Source organism: Rhinolophus sinicus, linkage group LG07 (genome assembly GCF_036562045.2).
Source record: "Rhinolophus sinicus isolate RSC01 linkage group LG07, ASM3656204v1, whole genome shotgun sequence".
Lineage (NCBI taxonomy): Eukaryota > Metazoa > Chordata > Mammalia > Chiroptera > Rhinolophidae > Rhinolophus > Rhinolophus sinicus.
Genome location: NC_133757.1, coordinates 23384018 through 23411256, shown reverse-complemented (window position 1 = coordinate 23411256; position 27239 = coordinate 23384018). Strand labels below are relative to the sequence as shown.

Sequence of the window (27239 nt, the reverse complement as noted above, 5' to 3'; positions counted from 1 at the left end):
CCAGAAAATTTTGTAGTAAGTTAAGAGTCTGTCTAAAAAAACGAAGGAACTCTAAGTTGCTCAGTACTTATTACATGAGACTGAACTGTATGGTTTACATCGCTTATCTTTTATGGTTTACAATTACCCAAAAAAGTAGATACCATTTTATAGATGTGGAAACTGAGGCTCAGATACTCTGAGTAGTCTGTCAGTTTGGAAAGAAAAACCCTGGCTAACAGTCTCCAAAGCCCAGGCCATTTACAAAGGACTGGAGATTGCTGGTGGCTTTCACTTATCTATGCTGTCCACACTTAAACATGGGTAATTGAAACCTGACCCTATGTTCCTTTCCAAAATCTCCGAGGAATCTGGCTGCAGAGACTTCATAGATAACTCCTTTTAGCAGCTGAGAAACAAAATACTTCTGTGGAATAAAAAGTCTTTATTTCAATGGGTTTTTTTCCTTCTTAAAAAAAAGAAAGAGAATCCCCCATAGCGCTTAACAAGAATACTAACAGAATGGACAAGTCTTCAAATCTGGCTGTGCAGACTACCGAGGAAATGGTGACAGCATTAGGGCACTTTGGCCTAAGATGCTAGACACAATGTAATGAACAGCTGGGGTTTTCGGAGACACGATTGTGACACAGAAAACCCAACCGTAGGCCATCCTCACTGAAGGTAGCTGCCGGGCTGGGGCTGCTTGTGCAAACCTCGCCCCTCGCTCTCGATCAGGCGGGTGTCGCCAGCTGCCGCAGCGCCCACGGCGGCCCGCGCCTTCCCGCCCCCAAGGGCCAGCGAAGGCTGACGCGGCGGGGACTCGGCAGCGCGCCCCCATCCCCTGTACACGTGACGACAGGGCGGTTTTCCTTCTCCCCTCCCCCTTCCCGAAATCCCTCCTTCTCCTGAGTGGCTGCGGCTCTCTATTGCCCTACTACTGCAATGACCGCCGTGCCAGCCAATCAGAACGCGACTCTTCAAGTAAGACCCGCCCCCTGATGGTCCTCAGGTTCCTTCCCGCTCACACAGGAGTCACTTCCGAAGAAAGAGAACCGCCATGAAGAGAGCAGGGGGTGCCGCCCACCTCCGCTCCGACAGCCTCCCGGAGTCCCAGCAGCAAGACGGCAACCACGCACCCAACTTCTCCAGCCACAGCTCATGCCGCCGTCGCCAGCGGCGCCGACATGACAAGGCGCTGCATGCTCACTAGACCAGGTTTCCCCTCATCCCCAGCCCCGGGGTCGTCGCCCCCGCGCTGTCATCTGAGACCGGGTAGTACCGTCCCTGCTGCAGCGGGAAAGAGAACACAGAGTCTTGGGGAAAGGTACCGTGCGGAGGGCTTGAGAAGGGGCCGGGTCGCGGGGGCAAGGGTATGAGGGAGGATCGCAGACGGCCGCTCTTCCAGCTCCCACCATCCTCCGCGAGCTCAGGCCTCTGTTTTCCGGGGCCTGGCAAACCCCCGCCCCGCCTTCGCGCAGGGGTTCCTGGGAGTTCGAGTTTTCTTTTCTGTAGTTGGGACGCTGTCCTCGGTCTAGTGACCACCTCCGAGGTGGCTAGGGAGATCCCGCCTCAGGTAGAACGTAATTTTTGTCCTTTACGATAGCTGGACCCGGGGCCCTAACCGGTTAATGCATATTTACATGGTTTCTGTTGTCAGTTTTACTGATCCTAGTGGTTTAATGGTACAAACCTTTCTGTCATGTGGGTGAAATTATGTAAGATGTGATGAGGAAAACGCTTCCATGAATTACTTTATAGTTCAATATACACGGTAATTCATACTTGAAAGAAAATGCATATTTGGCGTGTGATATGTTTTCTCCAGTTTCTTACTTCTCACCAAGAGGCCAGTTATTATGTAAACATTTTGTGGGAGCCTATGTGATGAGATGGGGAGTTCCTCAAATGATGTCCTCTGACAATAAAACGTATTTACATTCTCTACGCACTTGGTACTGTCTTTTTTATTTTAAGTTTAAAAGCTTGTAACATAAGCTTAACAGTAAATTTATCTTCTAATATTGTGGTACAGGTCCACAATCCCTTATCTTATTTCTGAAAGTCAGAAAGGTATGAAAACCCAAAGTTTTCGATAGGTTTGGCACCACATCTTACTTGGCAGCCAAACCTGACTCGAATTAATGGAAGCTGTATAAGGTCTTTATCCCATTAAGTGTAAGTAATCATAAGTTTTGCTGGAGAAATATTAATGAGCTTGCTTACAGAGTGCAGTGTCAGACCCCACTGGGGGGCTTTACATATTGCATCCAAGTTACCCCCTTTCTAAAATCCAGTACATTCAGCAAATTAAAATACATTTGGCTGCAAAAGTTTCAGATAAGGATTTGTGAGCTGTTACAGATTTTTCTTAGTATATGTGCTGCTGAAGCAAGCACAAGTTTTTAAACTAGTTATAAATAAGTAATAACATTTCTGTGCATATGAATGTAGGAAACTGTTCTTTCTTGAAAGGTACATTCATAGTTATTTTACAAATTTCTTGTATGTTTACTCAAAACCATTTTCTCTCGTATATTTCTTGAAAAGGAGCCAGGGATCTAATATTTTAGGAAAGAGATATAGTGTTACTTTTACTAATTAATGTAAAAGCATTTAATATTATCTTGTTTTGAATTCATTAACTGCTTCTTAATCCTGTGCCGTCTCTCTTTCCTCAACCAATAACTGAAGGCATCATGCTGTGCTTTACAGAACCTCTAACATTTCTTTACTCTCGTGGAATTAATTTGCCTGATATAATTTATGAAACCAAATGCATAGATTCTTCCATCACTCATATTCATTTAATAACCACTTAGCTTTTCTACCAACATCTCAAACAAACATTGTAAACTCTCAGTAAACCATTAAAGATGGGCATTACTCTTTTAATGTGGCCAGTAACGTGGACAAGATTTAGAAACTTAACCTTCAAGGGTCTTGGATTGTTCCAAGTTTTCTCTGAGTATTCCAACCTTATAGTGGATAAATGTTTAGATAAACTTACAGAGTATGGCTTATTCTCTTTCAGTAAAATAAATTCATTTTAGCAAAATTTGCCAGAAAGTTAATTTTTTTGCTCTGCACATAATAACATCCCTCTTTATGCAGCTGACAAATAACTACATGAACAAATCAGAGTACACATTCTGGTAATATGATCCTGTTTCACTTTGTGTCCATTGTAGGGTGCAGAAGTCTTTAAAAATTAATTTGGTTTTTGTTATTGTTTACTTGTTAACTTTCTTCCTTTTCTCTTGGTGTTTTTCCAAGGCAGCGCATTATTGTTGTAAATAATCGTAAGAATTCTTAAATTAAAAATTTAAGATTTTGAAATACTACTTACTTAGTTGTGAAGACTTATTCCAATTTCTGCTGTTACTTAGATTAGCATCTTACTGTAGTGTATAAGGTTAATGCTTGTTCCTTTCTGCCTTTTGCCTAGCCACTCTTCATCTGGCTCACCAGACCAGCCAAATCACCCATATTGCCATTCTACCATCTATTCTGGTTATGAGTCTGTTACGGTTTTACTCAGTTTTTACAATCTCCATTATTCATTCAGCAAACATCTATTAAGCCTTATTTTGTACTAGTGAGTAAATATATCAAGGAATAGGATCAGATGCTTTCAACATCTTTTATTCTATGTAACATCTAGCTTTTCATTCCTAGGAAGCACTTTACCAATTCTCTAGATGCACACTCCAATTTAGTCACTTTAGTACTATATATAAGCCTCAGTTGGGCTTTTATAAATTTAATCCTACAAGAAGTGGTGAATTGTATTTTCAGTTTTTTATAATCAAAGCATTATTGCCATTGTCAGAATTTGATTAAACCAGGTAGTGAAATCCAGCCTCTATTCTATAAATCTACTAGTGTTTTCCACTTAATATGAATTATTGAGGTTTTAATATTTGCTTATTGATACCATATTAGTTATGCTTTTATTTTCAGGAAGCAGTCAATTATAGATTTCTTCAGATCAGCTTCAAAACAAGGTATGTATACTATTAATGCATTTTTTTGTGGGATTTTTTTTTGTGGGGGAGGGAGAAGGATTCAATTTTAAAATCTCTAAATTCTTATTAAGTTGATTAAACACAGTGTTCAAAATTGAAAATATAATGAAAATGCAGTTTTATACAAAGATAAACATGTTCTAAACATGAAAAACTTTGTTGTTATGCTTTCTTACATTTAAAATTATTCCAGTCAATAATTTTCATAGTGCATACTATTTTAATTCTCTGATAGAATAACTTATTTCATAAATAGAGCTATAAGGAACTTACATGGTATTATAAAAGGGAACTTATGTTCTAATTAATCAATTTGAAATTTTTTGTGATGGATTAGTATTTTAAATGTTAATAATCTAAATACTTACACAAAATGTAATAACTGGTATATATTTAATAACATGCAATTTGTGTTTTAATTGACTATTTAGACAAACATATGTTGGATTCTCCACAAAAATCAAACATCAAATATGGAGGAAGTGGTTTGTCCATCACTGGAAGAGAGCAATTTGAAAGGAAACTATCCTCACCAAAAAAACTTAAACCCAAAAGGATGCCATCAGAAAAGAGTCCTATTATAGAGGCTTTCATGAGAGGTGTTAAAGAGCACCCTAAAGATTGTGGTGTACATGAGTCATGTCGGCCTTATATGTCACTAACCAACTGTCCAAAGATGGTTACTAAAGTCTGTTTTCCTCCTCCCTATCACTTGTCAAAAGAGGTGAAGACACTAAAGAAAAAACATCGATCTCCAGAGAGAAGGAAGTCACTGTTCATTCATGGAAATAGCAGGGAGAAGAATGACAGAGATCGAGGCAAAACCAATGCAGATTCCAAAAAGCAGGCCACAGTGACAGAAGCTGACATTTTCAAGAACACTTCCAGAAGTCTTAGCAGCAGGAGCAGCCTATCCAGGCACCACCCAGAGAGCCCACTGGGAGCTAAGTTCCAGTCGTCTCTAGCTTCTTACTGCAAAGAAAGAGAACAAAAAAAGTTGAGACGGGAGCAAATGGAGCAGAGAATCAACTCAGAAAATTCTTTCTCAGAAGCAAGCAATCTTTCCTTAAAATCCTCTAGTATAGGAAGAAATTGTCAACTGAGGCAGGAACAGAGTAAACAAAATGATGTCACACCTGGAAAGAGTAATCTTTCAAACCTGGTATGTTCAATAATTACTGAATTAGCTTGGCTACTGCTTTATATTTAGATACTATATCTAAAAATATTTAATAATTGTTAACATCACATTGGTATCTTTTGTTAATACTGATACACAGTTTATATAGAAGCTAGTTTCATTAGGTTTTCTCCAACTATCCATCAAACTCAGTAAAGCAGTGTTTCTTGCCCTTAATTTTTTCAGACCAGGAACAAAGATCTTTCTTAATCAGGAAAGTAAGCATTCTTTTTTTTTTTTTTTTTTTTTTTTAGGCAAGTATAGTCATGTTTAAATTAGGCTGTGCTGAAGGGACATACTTGAGGAATGGGAAATCAAAAATAGCAGGAAGTAGTTTAGAATAGAGGTCCTCAAAACGTGGCCCCTGGGTTAGCAACATCAGCATCACCTGGGAACTTGCTGGAAAAACAAATCTCAGGCCCCACCCAAGACCCACTGAACCAGACACTAGAGGCAGAGTTCAGCAGTTGGCGATTAACAAGCCTTGCAGACGATACTAACGCACTTTAAAGTTTGAGGATCTTTGGTTTAGATTGTATATAAATCTTAAAATAATTGAGTGTGGGTCTTAGAAAACTATCCAAATGCATTTTAACCTCATCAGATTTCTCTTTTGAGAATAGACCAAACTTAGATTAGCGTAAAAGCTATCCCTCTCCCCTGAAAAGTTAAGTTGTTAAGTATATGTGATTCAAAGAGATTCTTTATGTACAGAGCAAATACAGAAGATCAGATAAAACGAAAGTACTATGTTGAAATGCTGTGAGATTTTAAAACCAGATACTAGACCAAAAATAAACCAAACTGACGTTATAGGAGTGAATGGAGATTGTTGCATTATATGTTGCTGGAAAATACATTTGTAAACTCATACGGTTTGCAAGGAGTTTGGTGCCTTTACCAGTGAAATTTGCTAATGATCAATAGAGGTTAGTAATATTTGGTCCATTTTTATAAGATTTCAGTGTTTGCTGTTATATCAGTACTTAAACAGAAGTATTAAAGAGTGAGTTGTAGCCATTTGATTGGCAAATATCAGGCTTACTATTTCTTTATCAAAATAATCGTACACTGCTCTAATAAAATATTAATCTTGAGTTATTAATACAAATCTAAATTTGCATTATGAAAACTGACTTTATGGCATTGTTACATTTTTATGATACAAATGCCCTTTGTTTTTATGATAAAACTTACGAATTTAAAATATTTTATTATAGAAATTTGACTTTTCCTCCAAATGTAGGTGCTTATTTTATTCAATCTAGAAATCTGTGTTTAAGTGTTAGGAAGAAAAATGCATATTCTTTATTTCCCTGAACTCCTAATTAATTTTTTCTCATTTTGCTAATAGGAAAATGGACATCTCTCAAGAAAAAGATCGTCCTCTGATTCATGGGAACCTGCTTCAGGTAGAATCAAAATTAAATTTATGAATTTTTAAATTTGCATCTTAATGGCACTATTTTTTAAAGCAAATTTGTTTAAATATGCAGTTCCCTTCTTAGGGGTGAAAACTAAACTAATCTCAGATTAGTTTAGAGTTTGGTAAAATTATATTCAAAAGGAATATCCTTGAATTGAGTATGTATAACCTGTGGTTTATCTTGACTGTTCTCTGCCTTCTTCAAGAGTTCTTAACAGTGTGTTTCTCATTTTGGTATTCAGTGTTCTACTTCTGAATCCTTGGCTACAATTAAGCATAGTCTTATATTCTTGGAATTTTGGACTATCTGAGGGCTTCTTATTAAAGATGCTTTGTATAAGGTTGAAACTGTTACCATGATCCAAAACAATGTTTCCTATATTTCAAAAAGATCCTTTTTTAATATCAAATTTCAAGGACACCTACATGATATTAGTTTGTACTTTTAGTATCTATTGGTTGAGAAATGCATAATAACAAATAGCTACTGTTAATTCAGTAATTCTTAAAGTATCTTTATCTTTTTTTAAACTAGAAAATAGAACAGTATAAAATTCAAACGCTGCAGAAATTTATAACACAGAAAATGAAAGGGCCCCTGAAATAATAACTGTTAATAGTTTGGTGTATCGAATTTTTTTCTGCTATGACGGAAAATTGAAAAATGAACTTTACAAATTTCCATACTCAGTAAGATACATTGGACATAATGATAATAGCCAACATTTATTGAGCACTTACTGTGTATCATATCCTCCTGTTCTATGTCTTTTTAATTTATTTGAGCCTCACATCGGTATAAGGTGGTTACTTTTGGAGATGAGAAAACAGGTCCAGAGAGAGAGTTCTGCCTCATCATTCTTCAGGTGTCGTGTAAAACTCTATGTTTTATATATTCTAGAGGTGCATTGCATTGTGACCAAGTGATCCTGAGTGTTAAAATCAATCTTTAGCCAAGTCTGAAATCATACTTGACCGTCATAGAAGGAGCTTCTAGGATACAGGAAGGTTTGAAGTTTATGTGGTTTTAAAATTTTATTTAATTTTTACAACATTGATCAAATTTTAGTGAATTTTGACATTATAGTACAAGAACAATAATTTCTTAGCCATAAGATTGCTCCTGTCCTCACTGTGTTACACATTTGTGATACTAAATAAATGATTACTTGACACTGAGGTACATGGAAGAACAAAATACTTTTAGGCCAGTTCTGTCAGTATAGGGGGCTGCTGGTGGTGGTGTTGCCACCAAGCTATTCAGCTTTTTTTCCCTCTGATAATGACTGATAAAAATTATCTTTAGTTCATGAGATTTTATCAGTATTAACTGAAGTAGTTTGATTTATATAATCCCACATTACTGAAGTTTTTGAACACTGCTTGAAAAAGATGCTTTCTACATATTCTCAGAGTCAGACTTAAGATGGTTGCCTTCACTTATATTTTTATTTCTAATTTGTATATTTTTCATAATCCTCATAATTGTATTATACTCTTAATCAATATACATTTATACTTTAGTTGACTGTCAACAATATAAAAGACATAAGGGGATTTTTCTTTCACTCTAGATAACAAAGAATGCTTATCTTTATCTGATAGTGAATAGATATTAATAATCTAAAGGTTGTCTTATTCATATCACTGCTATTACAGTTATCAGTTCTGATGGTGCTATACATAATCACACATTCATTAATCACACACAAATACGGTCTGGGATTTCAGAAGTGTTGGTAGTGTACACATTTGACTCTTTGGTCTTCCAGAGCCCCATCTTTTGGCTGAATTCTGAGGTCCAATTTAATCCACCCCTAGTTTATTCCATAATTTGTTAATAACCAATCCTCTATTAATAAGGATTTGGATCTTTCCTTTTTTTCTTTTTACAAAATCAATTCCTATCTTATCTGAGTGTTTTATATACCAATAGATATTTGAAATATAAAACATTCAGTCTGCAGGTTGTACAAGGGGTGCAAAAAGAATCATGAAAGTTTTGCAGTTAATCCAGTGCCCTAGAGAGCTTGCAAAAAGGGAGCCTACCTGCAGTACCAATTCACCCTCCTCTTAATTCTAGGTGTTAAAAGCTCTTAATAAGCTGATTTTTCCTAAATTTTGCCAATTTATCCTCCTGGATAAGTCTTCGATTCCTGAATAAAGCAGGAATTTCTCCTCATTACTAGCTGTATATAAATTGTCTGACTTCTCAAGGAAAATGGAATAAAGCTCAGACTGGCAGCTCTGTAGCTCTCTTTTATAACCCTCAAACTTTATATAATCAGTGTTAAGTCTGCCCCGAATCTTGTCTTTTCCATAGTTACTTGATTTCTCATCGTGCACTATAAGGGACCCCTGTCAGCTTTTACAAGGCATTTAACTTCAGAAAACTGAGTGGGCATGAATGATTTCTTCAGGTAAAAGGAGATATCTGTAAAAGAATGGAGATAGGGGCATTTGTTTATAAATTGAATTTTCCAGATTATGTATTCATCAAGGTATCCAAATAATTGCTTAGCTCTTGAGGTTTTTGTTTATTTTTGTTTTTAGTCTGAGGATTTGGGGACATGGAGGATCTGTCCGTGTGCAGAAGGAAACTTGATTTAGGGAAATTTTAATTTTTTAAAATACTAATTATATAAATAGTAAATTTCTAATGAATGATGAATTTTAAAAGTAAATTAATGAAATCACATTTTTAAACACAATAAGAAATGTTTAAAAACTGGTTAATTCAAATATATGTGGTTATTAAAGTGCTTCTGGATGGATCGCCTAACACAGCTTGTATTAGTTTCCTAGGGCTGCCGTAACAAAGTACCAAAACCTGGGTGGCTTAAAACAACAGAAATTTATTATCTCATGGCTCTGGAAGCTAAAAATCCAAACTTAAGGTTATCAGCAGGGCCATGCTCTTTCTAACAAGTCTAAGGGATAATCCTTTCTTACCTCTTCTAGTTTCTGGTGTTTGCCTACAATCCTTGGCATATTTTGACATGTAGATGCATCACTCCAGTCACACAGCATCTTCTTGGGTGTCTTCACAGCATCTTCCCTCTGCATGTCTGTCTCTATGTCCAAATTTCCCTTTTTATAAAGATAGCATTCATTGGATTAGGACCCACACTAATGACCCTATTTTAATTTGATTATGCCCTGTAAAAGACCCTATTTCTAATTAAGGTCACATTATGAGGTTCTGAGAGTTAAGACTTCAACATATTTTGGGAGCCACAATTCAACCCTTAACACAGCTGAAGATTAGAGGGATACATGGGAAAGAATAAACAATTACATACTAATGAGAAAGACTTGGATGAATTATTTAATTGAGAAATTAAAATTTACCTTCAACTAGTTACTGTATATATGTTTTAAGGTGCTATAAATTTAGATATAGAAATGTTGCATTTCTGGAACCAGGTAGTCCTTGGTCTAAGAAAGAGTATATGCACTTTGAGGGAAAGTGCCTTTGGAATCCTTTCCTTGATACAAATGCAGTTTTTTATATTTTGGAGAGTGACACCTTTAATTTTATTTAGGTAGTAAACTTTTTGGAATGAAAATGAACATTTGTCATTAGCTTTAAATTTCTTGGACTGACTAATATTTATCAGTTAATAAATAAATGATAGTATTAACTCTTTTTCTTCATTCCATATGGTAATTAATCTCCGCCTAAACTTACAGAATTTAAACATGTTGTCAGGGTGTTATAGACACTCATTGAATAAACTTTACTAAGATAGGACAATATACTTTTCACTAATCTGGCAAAAATTAAATTTTAGCAGGCTCTAAACAGAATAAATTCCCTGACAAAAGAAAAAGGAACTCTATGGACTCAGATCTGAAAAGCACAAGAGAATCTATAATGCCAAAAGCAAAAGAGTCCTTCCTTGAGAAGCGTCCTGACGGACCACATCAGAGAGAGAAATTTATAAAACATATTGCACTGAAGACACCTGGTGATGTATTGCGCTTGGAAGATATAGCCAAGGAACCGAATGAAGAAGCTGATCGCTCCTCTGCAGGCTTGGCACCTTCAAATTCTGGCCACCATTCTTCCAGGAATAGTGACCATATCCGTGTGGCAAGTACCAAAGAGACTAAGATGCAGAAACCCCACTTACCTTTACCTCAGGAAAAGTCTGCAGTTAAAAAAGCTAGCAACCTTCAGAAAAACAAAACTGCTAGCTCTGTGGCATCAAAGGAGACAAAACTACCTTTACTTCCCCATGTTCCAAATGCTGGTTCCTCTCGGGCACCATTAAATACTAAAAATTGCACTCTTCCAGTTCCTAAAAAAGATAAAGAGCGTTCCTCATCTAAAGAATGTTCTGGGCATTCTACAGAGTCCTCCACACATAAGGAACACAAAGCAAAGACTAATAAGGCTGATGATTCTAATGTATCTTCAGGGAAAATTTCTGGGGGATCTTTGCGTTCAGAATATGGCACTCCTACAAAGTCTCCCCCGGCTGCTTTGGAAGTTGTGCCATGTAGCCCGAGCCCTACAGCACCTTCAGATAAAGCCCCTTCAGATAAAAAGAGTTCAGGAAATTTCAATGCAGGTAGCAATGCACTGAAAAGAAAACTAAGGGGTGATTTTGATAGTGATGAAGAAAGTTTAGGTTACAATTTAGACAGTGATGAGGAAGAAGAAACATTAAAATCACTGGAAGAAATAATGGCTCTGAACTTCAATCAGACTCCTGCATCTACAGGAAAGCCTCCTGCTCTTTCCAAGGGGCTTAGCTCTCAGTCATCAGACTATACAGTAAGTAGTTCTATAACATTTATCTTTACTTGAAGAGGGAACGGTGGTTTGATTAGTGAAAGAGGGATAGAATATTAACACTTATTTTAAAATTCAGAATGGTACAGCTCATAATTGGTCTGGAACTGGTATATTTCTTGTTTGGTTAGTGGGTTTCCCATATCTTTAGTTTTATTACTGTAAATCAGTGGTCTCCAAACTTTCTTGATCACACACACTTCTATTAGTAAAAAAAATTTTGAGCATGCACCCCAATAATAATGTATACTTATAGATTAATACGTGTACCACTATTCTATGTACTTTATAAAGCATATGCAAAAACAGAATTTAAAGGAAGAAGAAAAAAGTAGTAATTTCCTATAGAAGTTATGTAGAAGTTACTATAGACTAAGTTCTACTGGAGTTTCTATAGAAGTTCCATATAAATAGAAGTTCTATTATTTTCTTCCTGCACCCCAATGGATCACCTTGCACACCCCCTGCTTTGGAGACCACTGCTGTAAATGAAGGTAGAGTGTAGAAATGTTGTTACTTGTGGTGTGCAATTTTATTTATAAAGTGCTTCATTCTATCTTGGGAATAAGCTGAATTAAATTCTAATATGTCTGTAAAATTTGGTGGGGAAGGTGTTAATGTTCCATGGTAACACCTACAGATTAGTAGTTTGATTCCACTAAAATCAAATTTAAAATTAAAGACAGGGTAGCCATGGAGCCCCTGGGTGTTTGCAGTCAGTTCCTAAGGCGAGCAGGGTTTTATAAGGAGTGCCTTTCCTAATAGATGGTAAAATCAAATTGCCTGCAATACGAGATACTAGATTTAAAGCATGATGGTGAAAATTCTCTTTTAAGAGAGGTATCCTCCTGGCCTCGGTTATTGAAATAGAAAATAATTCTTTAGTACTGTAGATAACTTAAAACATCCCAATTTTTCTCAGATCTGTTATAAAGTATTTCTAAATTTTCTTCTTGTTTTAGGAACGTATTCATAGTGGAACTTACACAAATACTCTAGAGCGTCTAGTGAAGGAAAAGGAAGACACACAAAGGTTAGCATCACAACCACCTTGCTTAATTTAACATACTGTTTATTTGTGTGGCTGGCTTTTAATTCACCTTAAAAAGTCTTGAACTGACCGCAGGGTAGGGTGTACCTGTACTCTCTGCTCTTGCAGACTCCCGTACTCATTACTACTTTTTAGCATTCTCCAAGCTTTTCATCAAATTTAATTGTGCATGGGGTTTTATTAAAATCACATATATCTCCCTAAAAAACCCCCAAAACCATGAGACATTAGCATGCATTTTGTGCGAGTACTATTACAAGTTTTGCTGTCAACTGTTTTGGAACTAAGGTATTCTTGTTCATCGGCTGGATCAGAAGCTCTAGGTTTTTATGGTATACTGCTAATAATGTAAATTTCTTTCTGCTTACTGCAAGTATATAACTGATAGCTGAAATTCTTGATCAAAGCACTAGTAGAATTTGTACTTTTTTGTTATAAAATATATGTAACAAAATTTACCATTTTAATCATTTTTAAATGTGCAGTTCACTGGCATTAAGTACCTTTACAGTGTTGTGCAGCCATCACCACCATCCATCTTCAGAACGTTTTTGTTTTTTGTTTTTCATCTTCCATAACCAGAATTCCATACCCATTAAACAATAACTCCTCCTTCTCCCATCCCATCCCCCTGGCACAACTACCTTTCTGCTTTCTGTCTATGAAATTGACTGTTCTACATACTTCATATAAATGGGATTGTAAGCATTTGTCCTTTTATGATGGGCTTATTTCACTTAGCATGTCTTCAGGGTTCATACATGTTGTGGCATGTGTCAGCATTTCCTGCCTTTTCAAGGCTGAATAATGTTCCATTGTATGTATATGCCACATGTTGTTCATCCATCGAAGGACACTTGGGTTGCTTCTATTTTTTGACTATTGTAAATATTGCTGCTGTGAACATGGGTGTACCAGTATCTCTTCAAGTACCCACTTTCAGTTATTTTGGGTATATACCCAGAAGTGGAATTGCTGGATCATATGGTAATTCTTTGCATAATTTTTTGAGGAACTGCCATACTGTTTTCGTAGTGGCTGCACCATTTTACATTTCCACCAGCAGTGCACAAGGGTTCCAGTTTCTCCACATCCTTATCAAGCCTTGGTATTCTTCAGTTTTTTTAATAATATCCATCCTAACAAGTATGAAGTGCTGTCTCATTATGATTTTGATTTGCATTTCCCTAGTGATTAATGATGTTGAGCATCTTTTCATGTCCTTATTGGTATTTGTATAGCTTCTTTGGGGAAATGTCTATTCAGATCCTTTTCTCATTTTTTAATTGAGTTGTTTGGGTTTTTTGTCATTTGCATAGGTAGAATTTTTTTAAATGTTTGTATGCTTGTCTAGGCCAAGTTTTGAAACCAGCATAACCAAACATGTCACTTCCATATCAAGCTACTCTTTTGAGGAAGATGTTTAGAATTATGACTGACACCCTCCTACATGCACACACAGAGAAATCAAAAAGTTTGAGGATCATAATGACCCTAATGAAATGTATGTGACTAGTTGCAAACTGCTTTTGCTAATGAGAGGGGGAAAATACATTCCTTACTAGTTCAAGGAATATCCTTGAAACTAGCCCAGAGAACTTCACTAAAAGCTCAGCTGGCTTGAAGTCGTTATATATGTGTCTCCAACTTGATAATTAAGTAGCTAGCAGCTATAGGAATTACAGATACTTAGTAGGTCAGAAGTGTTCTCTCTGAATGTAATTAGAAAAATTGTTTCTATTGTAAAATTCTTTAAGCGTTTCATGAATTCATGTAATTTATGATGTCAGATCTGAAGTTGCTTATTTAAAATTGAACATTGCACAGACCAAAGGCAGGTGGTAGTTTGCTCTGATGATTGACTCTTTCCTGTACTGATAGAGCAGTACATTTACTGGTCATTTATTGTTGTATTATACTCATCTATTATGGGGCTGGAGCTGGGTGGGAACAAGGATCTTGGTTAAAATAACTTAACCTTGGTAAATCAGTATAAACAAGGACTTTAGAACTGGACTCTCTTGCTTTGAATCCCTGCTCCTCGCATTGTGAGCTTGAGCAAATAGGCTTTTCTAATGTCTGTTTCCTCATGTATAAAATGGGTAATTATTAAACTACCACGTGGGGTTATTATGAGGGTTAAAAGTGTTAATACTTAAAGCTCTTAGTACAGTGCCTGTCACATAGTAAGTGCTCACTTAGTAAGGGTCATGTGTTGTAATGATAATGACTACTGCTGCCAGAAAGCCTAGTTAACATTATCAGGTTGTTGTCTCCTGGAAGTCAAATGAGCATTAAAGATAAGAGGGAATAATCAAATTAGTGATGTTTATTCTTTGCCATTTTTCCTTCCCCTTTCTCTAAGTGATTTGGACATCATTCTTGAAGTCCTAGCTGTAAAGAAATGTTCAAGTCTTTTATGTGATGCAACACTGTTCTAATACCATACCATTAGCTGGGTAAAAGCCTAATACCTAAAATAGGTTTTCTGTGTTTGGTGAAAATAGTGTATACTCTGTCGTACATCGTGATGTGTTTGCGAGACATGATTTGATCTATAGTGTATATAAAGTTTGTCTTATGACAGGTACTTAATAAAAGTATTCCTTGGTGCTGCTGTTAGACATAAACCAAAGGTTTTGTATTTTGTGCCACGTTGATATATTTTTAGGGCAAACCATAGATTATAACATTCTTTCAATTCTCAGGCTAGATGAACTGCAGAAGCAACTACAGGAAGACATAAGGCAGGGCCGAGGCATTAAATCCCCAATCAGAATTGGAGACCAAGACAGCACAGATGATGAGGATGGCCTCTTAGAAGAGCACAGGTACACTATTTTTCATAGTGTATACCCTATTAAGTTTATACATTTTAAAATTTGTTTTTGTAAAATAAATGGGCCATTGATGGTTATTTACTTAGTAGATAATCTATGATGGGTTTCTAATCCATCTGTGATGGATTTGAAAGGCAAATGTTAAGGCCAATTTTACATCGTTTATCTTTTCTCCTGGTTATTGTTTCTCTTCACACAGACACATTTAGTGGCTTTGGACTGACAACTAGTAAAAAGTGGGAGAAGAAAAACACATGTTGTCTTGCTAGTCTTCTAATCTGGGATTAACATTGGATCTAAGAAAAGTTTGCTTTGCACCCAACTTTGAAATACAAAATTATATGCCATATAACTGTTTGGTATTCAGTAACTTTTTTTTTTTTTAATTTCAGGGAATTTCTAAAGAGATTTTCAATTACAGTTGATGCTATTCCTGATCATCATCCAGGTGAAGAAATATTTAATTTCTTCAATTCTGGAAAAATTTTCAATCAGTATACCTTGGATTTAAGAGACTCTGGGTTTATTGGACAAAGTGCTGTAGAAAAGCTTATTCTTAAGTAAGTAGAAAAATAGACATTTCACTTTTTCATATATAAAAATTACTCTAAGATTCTGACTGATGTAATCTAAAAGGTTAATTTCTATTATGAACTATCCAATTTCGTAATCCTCTTACTATTGTCCTTTTTGTTTTATTATTTAATTATAGGAAGCAGTGTAAGATAAGTCGTTGGGCACATCACATGCCTTTATTAGTTAGGATTAAGATCAGTATATAATAACAGTGACAGAATAACAGAAGCTTAAATAAGAGGTATGTTTGTTTCTTACGTGAAAGAGTTCAGAGGTAGGAAGTGCAGATTATATTCATCATATAATCTCCATCATCGTCTTGAGCACTTAGTTGCTTCAGGTGCTACTGGAGCTCCTCCAGCCTTTACATTCAAATTCCCAGAAATCCCACACAACATCTCTACTTATGGTTCATTACATAGAACTTAGCATGGCCATACCAGCTGCGAGGAAGGCTCAGAAGTGATTTTTAGTTCAGGCAGCCAGTGTGCCCAGCTAAAAATCAGGGTTTAGTTACCAAGAGGAAACATAAGGATAGATGTTGGGAAAGGCAACTAGCAGTCACGACCACAATACTTTTCTCTCAAATTAATACAAAACTAATTTATTTTGGTACATGGTCTCTCAGATCCAAAGAAATCACATCAATTCTGGTGCTGAATTTTATGGAAGTACAAACCCAAGCTGGCAAAAGCAGATGATGTCCTGAGACTTGATAGGCTCCTTTTCAACACTGTCAACTAATGTAGATTTGTTCACCAGATAAATCTAGAACAAACCAACAGATTGGATCAGCTTCAGGCCATCAGTTGAATTTCTTTTATGAGGAACCCATCCATCCCACCTCCATGAACTTAAGGATGGTTTGCTTGTTCATTTCCCTGATTATGTCATATGTGAAGGTGGTAGAAGTTTCTTGCCATGAAAGTAACAGTCATATTGATTCTACTGTATTTTTTCAGATCAGGAAAAACAGATCAGATTTTTTTGACAACACAAGGCTTCCTTACCTCTGCTTATCACTATGTCCAGTGTCCGGTACCTGTGTTAAAGTGGCTGTTTCGGGTAAGAGAAATATTTGGGGGTATAATTGCCTCTTACTGTATCTCCCAGTTAAAAACAAGCTTTTAGATATAATCTTACTTGCACATTACTAGAGGAAAAAACCTAATGTAGCACATCAAACCCATGATTTCAGTGGTTTAGAATAGGCAAAAGGGTCAATGTAAAGAGATTATAAAGAAAATGCTAATGCAGGTCGTGTGCAGGATAATGTTAGTTGTAGCTAACATGTCATTAATGTTAGTTGTACCTGAGACATTTCATCACATTGGTAAATCACTATAATAGCTTCAGAGGAGGTCTTCTAATGCTTACATACCTGAGGGGTTTTTTTTACCCTTTTTCCCCCCAGCCTGCATACATTTCTAGGATTTGACTTAGATACTAATATTTCCTCTCACTCACATATTTTTTTGTATGCAAATCCAACTGAGTGTTTCTCTTCCCCATTCATATTTAATTCTTAAGTCCACTTAAATAATTGTCTTAATTTTTATACTATCTATGTGGTAACTTTATAAATATGAGTGGTATCAGAGAACTATTACTATAATTCTCATATGTGAAGTGAGAAATGAGACAAACATGGAGTTTCTATTTTGGGCTTTAAAATATTATTTCAAAGAACCTCATATTTGGCAAGAACTGGGTATTCCAGTGCAGCCTTTCATTCATTTTTTTCACACAAGTGGCATTTTTGAGTGCCAGTTGTGCCAGACCCTGGAGAGAACAGCAATAAAAAAAATCAGTGTTTCTGATCTCATGAAATCCACGTTGTAGTAAAGAGGAAACAGATAATAAATGTGTGTATGGACATTTATAGGTTTATTATGTAAGGTGGTAAGTGCTATGAATAAATAGTAGGCTAAGGTGGATATAAAAAATATCAGGGTGGGAAAGTTTGCTCTTTCTCTCTCTATATATATGTGTATATATATATATATATATATATATATGTGTGTGTGTGTGTATGTATGTATGTATATACATGTATATATATACACATATATATACATATATAGAAACATACATATATATATGTATATATATATTTGATATACAGTTGATGAATGCCTTACTGATAAGTGTGGTCTGAGTAGAGACCTGAAGTGATGGAATGAGCTGTGCCACTATGTGGGAGAGAAGCATTCTAGGCAAAGAGAATAACAGGTGATGCAGACTATGGGGCAGGAGCATTTGCTTCCAGTGGTTAGGAGCTAGCTACTTAGACCCCAGTCGTTTTTTTTAGCAGTCCTAATTAAATAAAAAGTTGCCTGCCTACAGTTTTTATCTAGTGGTACTAATTATCTTTTCTATAGCTTCCCAGAATATGCCTCATCTGTCTTAACTGTCCTGTTATTTTTAGACAACTATCATGGCCGTTATCTCTTCCCACACTAAACATTCTACAGCCACTAAATTTCCAGTCCCTTTACTGATCATCTTTCTGAAGACCTTTAGTTTGTCAGTGTCACTCCTAAAGTATTTGTCCCTTCCCCCCATATATGGACATATGTCCCACATAGGTCTTTTTTACCAGACATTTCCAGTGAGACTTTTACCCATTTCCCACATAGTTCTGTTTATTACAATTCAAAACTTCATTTGCTTTCACACCAGAGCTTCAGTATTCTCTAATTATGTAATACATCTTTTCTTAAATTTGCAAGTAAGATTTTGCGTTCATCCATATTAATTTTGATCTTGATGTGGGCCCATCATTAAGCCTTTAAAATCCTAATGATGACATACAAGCCTGTCTTTGTGTAAGCAGTTTTTTTACACTCTCTTTATTTATTCTTTGAAAACCAAACTAATAATCATTCGTTAAGCACTTTTTCTGTGTTAAAGCACTCATTTCTCCTTTCCAATTCCAAGTACACTTTTCATAATGGAAAGACTTACCAACTTACAAGTGTTTTTTAACAAAGTATGTCAGAATTCACTTTAATGCTATAGTCCAATCTAATATTTTGTGAATTTAATTGTTATAATGTAAGTAAAATGTTTGCATCTTCATGATCTGATCATGAGTATCTAAATGTAGTAGACCAGAAAGATACTTTACTATTTTTTTTTTTACTATTTTCAGAGGGAATTCACATTTGATTGTGAGATGTTCAAGTAAAATAGAAAGGAAATTAAAATAAAAAAGAAGGATGAACTCCCAATTTCCAGAGGCTGTTAAATTTTAATGTGTTCTAGATTGTTCTCTGTGTGTACATAGATTGCAGTATAACAACATACACAAAATATGTGCTGTTTTATAGCTTGTTATTTCAGATAACAATAAATTATCAAATGTTTTTATCTCAGTGTAGATATGTTATCCTTTTTAATGGCTTTATAGTATTCCTTTGTAGTGCTGTACCATGATTTATTTAACCCAGTCTTAATAGATAGACATTAGATTGTTGTATACACTTCTTCACTCACTTAACTCACTTTACTCAAGTACTGTGTTGCTCCTCTTAGAATTCATCACCCTGGCAACAAGATTGTTATCTGAAACTTGTCCTGTCCCACATGTCTTTGAATGGTGCTGCCTCCTAGTGGCAGAGCATAAAACACAAACATCATAGCAAAGACATTTACATAGGATAATTTTGAAATGACACAAGCTGTATGTATGCCTGACTGAAGCCACAGTCTGGGTTATTTCCTCTGATATTTTAGATTTAAATTTATTATAATCATAATCCATGGCTCCAAAGCAAAAGAGAAAGAGAAATACAGTATATTTCTCTATATATAACCACTTTAAAATTACTTTCAATATGGTTTTTTAAAAACATTTTTAAACTTGAATTTTTGTTCTCAAAGAATTGTCTTGTAAAATTATATTAATTATATGCTTCTGCATATAAATTGGTATGTAAATAGGCTGACTAGATCGAAGTATAAGGACAATAACTTTGCATAAGTATTACCAACTTAGTTTTTAAATTTTCCCAAATTACACTCACCCTTTCCTAGTACTACCTCTTTCCTAGTACTCTTGTGAGCGCTGGGTATTATCAAGTCTCCATCTTAAAGTCAGTTAATGGTATCTTGTCATTTTTCTTTGTATTTCTTTGATTACTGGTGATACTGAACATCTTTTAAAAAGTATGTTGGTATATTAATTTGCATATTATATCTTTTCAGATATTTTTACTAGTTTATGGTTTGATTTTTGCCTGTGATCAAGCTGGCACCCTTTTCCTTTATGGTTTTGGGGTTTCGTGGCATAATATGAACTAGAAAGGGTTTTTTTAATAGTTTCAAATGTTACATTTATCTAATTATAAATGAAAGTTGTGAAAACAAGCAGCATGTTAAAATGAAAAAGGCCCTGATTTCGGAATCAGACCTGGATTTAAACTCTTAACTCCTCATACATTACGTTGGGTAGGTTATTTTAATCTCTCTGAGCCTATTTGCTCAAGTATGTGTTGTATGACCACTTTATATAAGGTTATAAAATTAAATGAAATGCACATAAAATACCTTTATATGTGCCTGTCAAATAGTAAATGCTCATGTTCTTTCTTCTCCCTTAATATTCTATCATTTATCTACTTATTACAGATGATGTCAGTTCATACAGACTGTATTGTGTCCATGCAGATTTTAAGTACATTGATGGAAATAACAATTAGAAATGGTGAGTATATAAATTCACTGTGATTAACGTTGTGAATTATTGGTTGCTGTGTACATGGGCTCTTTCATATTGCTAAAAGTTAGGATATTTGGGAATATAGAATAAAAAATTATTTTTGTAATCTAAAATCTTTAATGATGAAATGAAACTCCAATCAAAAATCAGTATCTGCATTATTCTAGTTGCATTGAGATAAAGGGTATAAGATCTTGCAAATGATAGTCCTCACCTGATATTTACCAAGTCTTGGCTTACTGTGCTGGGTAAATAGAAATGGTTTATTTATTTAGTCAGTTAACTTAATTGCCTCTTGGTGAGCAACAGTATTGTACTGATTACACACTGAGGAGATTGAAAGTATCCATTGCAAAAATGTGACAGTTGCTTTCTCACCTTTGAGATCCCTTGCAATGAAATAAGCATAATGATTTACCTGTCTCACTTGTTTTGAAGACTGGGACAAATAGGCACTGAAGATGTTAAAATCTTCCTGTGTTAATGATAGTTAATATTTTACCACTGTTATTTCCAGTCTTCAAAATGTAATACTTCCTTTTGAGTTATGCCCTTTCATCCATCACTCTCATATATTTTGTTCATAAATGTCATTTCCTTCATATTTATTTGAAAATTTGTAATGACTGTATGATCACTCTCAGTATATTGTTAACATATCATAAGCTTTCATTTCTGTAAAATCACTAATTTCTATAAAATCACATGCAGACCTATCACCTTACAACTGTGGGTTTGTGAACGCAGGATTTGGGATAAAGTGCTGTCTTCTGTTAACTAGATACCTTCAGTGATTCACCAGCTTGGCCCTGGATCCCATCATTGTCTGATATAGCAGCTGTGTTTTTCAATATGGGAATTGATTTCAGATTTTTGTTTCCTCTGGAGACTCTTCAGCCAGACTTCAATGAAGACAATCTAATGTAAGTTTTCTTTTCACAACTAATGCCAAAACATTCTTTTAAACAATATATAAGAACAGTTAATATACATTTGATAAGTTGAATATCCATTTTTGATTTTTTTTAAATCTCTCAAAGTTGAAATGGATCTGGAATTAGATACATTCTTATCATTTGTCTTAAGCTAAAAGCCATCATCATACTTAATGGGGAAAAAAATAAAAACTTTTTTTTAAAATTCAAAAATGCGGTAATATTTGACCTGTTTTCTGTTTTGCTCTGCCTTTGTTCTAACCAAATTGCTCTGCTTGCTGTTCCTTCATATTAGCCATTGTTGCATTAGCTCTTCCTCACGCTAATCCCTCACCTGCAAAATATCACCTGTCTCACTTGTTGAAGCTCTGCTAATAAGAGCAAAAGACAGTCCATCTTTAGGGAACAGATCATGGTACATTAATAATAATGATCACAAGTACTAACACATATGCTTACTATGTGCCAGGCATGGTTCTAAGAGCTTAGTGTATAGTCTTCATTTAGTGGTCACTACAACTATTAGATAGTATTTTCATTCCCATTTTACCAGTGAGTCAGTCACGGAACGGTACTAAGTAACTTGCCCGAGGTTGTATTGCTAGGAAGGGACATAGGACTACCAAGCAGATATTTAAAAAATAAGAAAGTTCTTCACATATGGAAGTATCTCCAAGATACATATTAAGTGAAGAAAGAGATGTACACAATATAGTATATAGTGTGCTACCATTTGTAATATGTGGAGGGGGCAAATATTCATATATATTTGTATATACATAAAATGCCTGTGGAAGGAAAGATTAAAACTAGTAGTGATGGAGGGGAAATGACAGGCTGAAGGTCTGGACTGGGAGGACAGTTCTTTACAACATACAGTTCAGTGCCTTGTACCTCTTGACTTTTTAACTATATGAAGGTATTTATTCAAGAAATTAAACAAAATATCATCTCTTTTGAAGGCCAAGTTCATGTGTCCTTTTCCATGAACTTTCACTGATTACCTCAACTAAAATTGGGGTACTTAGAATTGTTTATATTGCTGTGGCAGTTTCTTTATGCCATGCCTATGAGGCCTTTAAATATTATGAGTTCTTTGTAGTCAGAGCCACCTTCTATGTAGCTTTCTGACACCAAGAGGATAGTACCTTATGAAAAGAAGCTGCTCAAGGAAAAACTAATGCATAGGGATAGAAATCAGATTAGTGTTTACTTGGAGTGGGAGATAGTGGATTGGCTTGAATCTAGCATGAAGGGAGTTTTGAGAGTAATGGAAATGTTCTGTTTCTTGATTTGGATGGTGGTTACACTAGTATATACATTTATCGAACTTAAAATGGGCATATTTCTTTTATTGTATGTAAATTATACCTCAATAAAACTTTTTGTTGTTCAGTATTTCTTGAAATAATTATATTGTATCTAATTTCATGTTGCTTTATTCACCTTTCTATAGTTCTGAAACACAGATGACATTGGGGGGGAAAGGAAGTGAAGATTCCTATTCTAAGCCAATTTTTTCAACTATTCCTGAAACCAACATTTTAAATGTGGTTAAGGTAGGAAAAAATTATTTTGTATGTCTTTAGCACAGAGCTGGAACCATTTAGTTTTGTGGTTAATGGTTTCAAAACAAAATCACTAGTGTTTAACCAGGTGATTTCCAGTCTCTGCAATTTCTGGAAATCACCTGGTTAAAGGTTGTTTTTGCTGGTTTTATTTTTGTTTTAATATTAGGAGTGAAAGGGATCTCTAGGCTAGAATTAAAAGTTTAAAATAGTTCTAGGAATACCTTTACCAAGAAGCCTTTTGAAACTAATATTTTTTATTTATTTATTTTTTATTATTTTTTTTTAATTAAAGTTTATTGGGGTGAGAATTGTTAGTAAAGTTACAGAGATTTCAGGTGTACAATTCTATATTACATCATCTATAAATGAAACTGATATTTTTTAAATCAATAATTTTTTAGAATTACGATGTGCAAAGAAAAAATATTACAATGTACCTAGTGATCAAGAATTAATAACAATTTTAAAACATTTTTAGTGGCTGAATCAAATCAATGATATTAAACCATTAAGAAGAAAATCTTGAAATTGAAATATACAGAAGAAAATACTTATCATCTAATTCAACTACTGACAGTATTTCTGGCTTTCTTTTTTCTAGACAGCTGATGTTTTATTTTCTACACAATTCTCTTGCATTTTTTGTTATAAAGTTTTTATTTTAAATTCTTCAAGTAAACTATATCTCAGTTTGTTTTGTCTGTATTTGTTTCAAAGTTTCTAGGCTTATGTACATCTATACATCCGGAAGGTTACCAGGATCAGGAAATAATGTTGCTGATTTTAATGTTGTTTAAAATGAGTTTGGAAAAACAGCTGAAGCAAATTCCTCTAGTAGACTTTCAAAGCCTCCTGATAAACCTGATGAAAAACATCAGAGATTGGAACACAAAGGTAACATTATTAAAAAGTTTAGTATTGGTTTTTTTTGTATAACATCACAATTTGATTTTCATAGGGCATGCAGAACAGTGTCAAAGCTCAGTTAAGATCTTCATAACTGAATTTTCCCTAAAACTATTCATTCCCCTCCCAAAATGTGCTTATTGGGGATTTACTGTGGGCCAAGCATGTAGGTTCTAGAGATACAGCTGTGAAAAAGACAAAGCCCTTGCCCTCATGGCAGTTTTATTCTAGTCAGAGGGTTAGATAATAAAGTATATGTAGATTATAATATTATGTCAAGTTGTAAAACGGCTACAAATAAAAATAAAGCAAGACATGGATAGAGTAGCCAGGCAGGGATGCTCTGCTATTTCAGATGAGGCAGTCAGGGAAGGCCTTTTTAAAGTGACCTTTGAGCAGAGACCTAAAAGAAATGATGGGGCCAGCCTGGTGGCTCATGTGATTGGACCGCCGTGCTCCTATTGCCGATGTCGCCAGTTCGATTCCCACATGGGCCAGTGAGCTGCACCCTCTGCAGCTGAGATTGTGAACAACAGCTCTCCCTGGAGCTGGGCTACCGTGAGCACCCGGAGGTTGGCGTGAGCTGCTATGGACTGCTGCGGTCTGCTGTGTGCTGCCACGGGCTGTGCTGCCATGGGCTACCATGTGTTGCCAGGAGAGACCGATAGCCAACGTGAGTGGCCAGCAGCCAGCGTGAGCAGCTGTGGGCTCCTGTGTGATGCCGTGGGCTACCATGTGCTACCATGAGTGGCCGGTGGCCGGTGTGAGCAGCCGACTGACAACTGGCGACCGACTGCCTCTGCCGGGGGAGCACAAGGCTCATAATACCAGCAGGGGCCAGGGAGCTGTGTCCTACACAACTAGACTGAAACAAAAGCTTGCAATGCAGTGGGGAGGCAGAAGAAGTGGGGGAAAAAAGAAATGATGGAGCGAGTCATACATACAATAAGAATTTGAGTTGAACTTCTGCAGCCATATTGAAGCTAAACATGTACAATTTTTGTTAGATTATTTTAAATTATATTTTTCAACCTTTTTTGGTGGAAAATTTCAAACGAGCAAAAGTAGAGGGAAGAGTGTAACGAACTCCTGAAGACCCATCACCCAGCTTCAGTAATTATCAAGACATACTCAATCTTGTCTCATCTGTTACTCTCATCCCATACTTCTTTCCCCTACTTGGGGTATTTTGACTTTAAATACTGGAATAATTGAGGATCCTTAAAAGGCAAGAAATCCCGGGTCAGGAAGATACATGATCTTGTATAACTCATTATACACCTTTGGAAACTGGTATTTGTATTTAGGTCACTTTATTCTTCCAAGAAGGACTGTTTAAATACACATAGACATGATATAACACAAAACATGAAAACCAAGTGAAATTCTGATAAATGTATCTGTTCCTATCTGTTACAGAGATTAAGATAAAACTGAATCTGTGTACTGTGTATGTTTTAGCAGGCACTAGACTCCATGCTATTTCTAAAAATGAGCTTTTTGTAATAATGCTTCTGTTATGGCAAGAAGGTGTGGATAGTCTGTTGGATGGTTGAGTCCACTGACCTTTTGAAAACTCGTTCTTTGTTTTCAGGTGTCTGAACTCTGTCTGGCCATAAATGAACTCTCCAGTCATCCCCACAACCTTCTGTGGTTGGTACAGCTGGTCCCTAACTGGACATCACGTGGAAGGTATTAAAAAGTGAGAATTAAACATTAAGAAAAGTATAATGTTTACATTAATGAGATGCTTTTGGGTCCTTTATTTCCTTTCACAATTCTTTGAAAGTTAGATCTTAGTCTTTTATTCCATATTCAGGTGTGGGAAAAGGCATTGACACCCTGATTCTGATAATGAACTCAGATCATTTTATAATATTCTTGACTTTTAATTTTAGCTTACCTGATAAGTTAATGTAGATGGTACATACCATGGAAATGAATTAATTAGCTTTTTTTTTTTGCTTTAGTAAAAAGAAAGTCCATCAGTAAAATAGATTTTCTTCAGTCAATCAGTAGGGTCAAGGATAAAGGCTCTTAATGATTTGCCTGAGTCTCAGGCAACTCTAATTTTATGTACAAATAGTTTACATGAAATTTTTGCTATTCTATTAAAGCTTATATGTTCTTGTACAGCCTTCTCTTGAAACATTAGCTATGTTTCCAGTTAGCAGGACTAGAAGAATTCCCTTTGGCTCATTCATTTGCTTCTCAAGCAGTATTGCTTAAAATACATTCTAAATACTTTTAAATTCTAATTCCAGGCAACTGAGACAGTGCCTCAGCCTAGTCATTATTTCAAAGCTTTTGGATGAGAAACATGAAGATATCCCTGATGCCAACAATCTGCAGGTATAAATAACATTTCTCTTTTCTTTTAATAAATGGAAGAGGTAGTGAGATTTAGGGAAAAATTGATGGATCCTAAGTCAAAAGTCTTGGGTTAGATTTCAACTCTTAGATATAGTACTGTTTGTGTAGTTTTTAGAATGGTACCTAACTAGTGAGACAGTTTCTTCAACTGTGAAATGGAAATGGTATCACACCTGTTACCGTCTCAATAGGATTGTTGTGGACATTTAGATGAATTAATGTATAAAAACTACTGGGAAAATTATAATGTGCTAAATATGACATCATTTATTAAATTAGTTCACCTGATCAGGGTTAGAAATTTTATCACAAGATTAGAAATTGCAAAACTATTATACACTAATTACATCTTGCACCTGTTTTAATATTAAATAATTTTTAAATTGTAGAGCTTAAATGCGGTTGCCTTTCCGTACTTGTTCAATAGTAAATATATCCTGTATATGTGAGTGTGTATAAACATGTCCTATGGAAGTTCCACTCCAAGAAGTCCTGGGGGCTTTTTATAAACATTATTAGCACTAATGGTGCTACTTGTAGTTGGATTTGAAAACTCAACATAGAACCTGATCTAGATGTGGTGTTCTTGTTTGAATTGAAATTCAGTACAAGGTACTCCAGTAGGGAGTAAAAAATGAATTAGAGACTCTGCCCTTGAAAACATAATCTAGTGTTGAAATAAAGTAAACCAAGCATTGTGGTACAGTGTAGTAAGAGCAGTGATAGAAGTATGCACAGGGTGCATGGGATAGAGAGGTTGAAAGAGAGAACTGGTTTCTGCACTGGTAAAATTGAGGTAGATTTGATTCCAGATATATGGGGACCACTTCTGAGTCACCAGGGTCATTAT

General features: G+C 35.5%; 1 protein-coding gene across 4 annotated transcripts in view; it reads left to right on the top strand.

Moving 5' to 3' along the window:
• The first annotated feature begins 995 nt into the window (after positions 1-995).
• SLF2 (SMC5-SMC6 complex localization factor 2) overlaps positions 996-27239 on the top strand; it is a 37858-nt gene continuing 11614 nt past the window's right edge. Inside the window, exons 1-15 of one of the 4 annotated variants that reach the window (XM_019724921.2) lie at positions 1002-1306; positions 3943-3986; positions 4439-5169; positions 6542-6599; positions 10408-11396; positions 12377-12447; positions 15174-15296; positions 15698-15865; positions 16844-16946; positions 20514-20589; positions 21386-21527; positions 22996-23098; positions 23828-24004; positions 25611-25708; positions 26281-26368. In XM_019724921.2, the coding sequence (XP_019580480.2) occupies positions 1167-1306; positions 3943-3986; positions 4439-5169; positions 6542-6599; positions 10408-11396; positions 12377-12447; positions 15174-15296; positions 15698-15865; positions 16844-16946; positions 20514-20589; positions 21386-21527; positions 22996-23098; positions 23828-24004; positions 25611-25708; positions 26281-26368 (3111 nt within the window). In that variant the 5' untranslated portion in view covers positions 1002-1166. The other 3 variants (XM_019724923.2, XR_012498457.1, XM_074339174.1) reach the window with 3 other exon arrangements.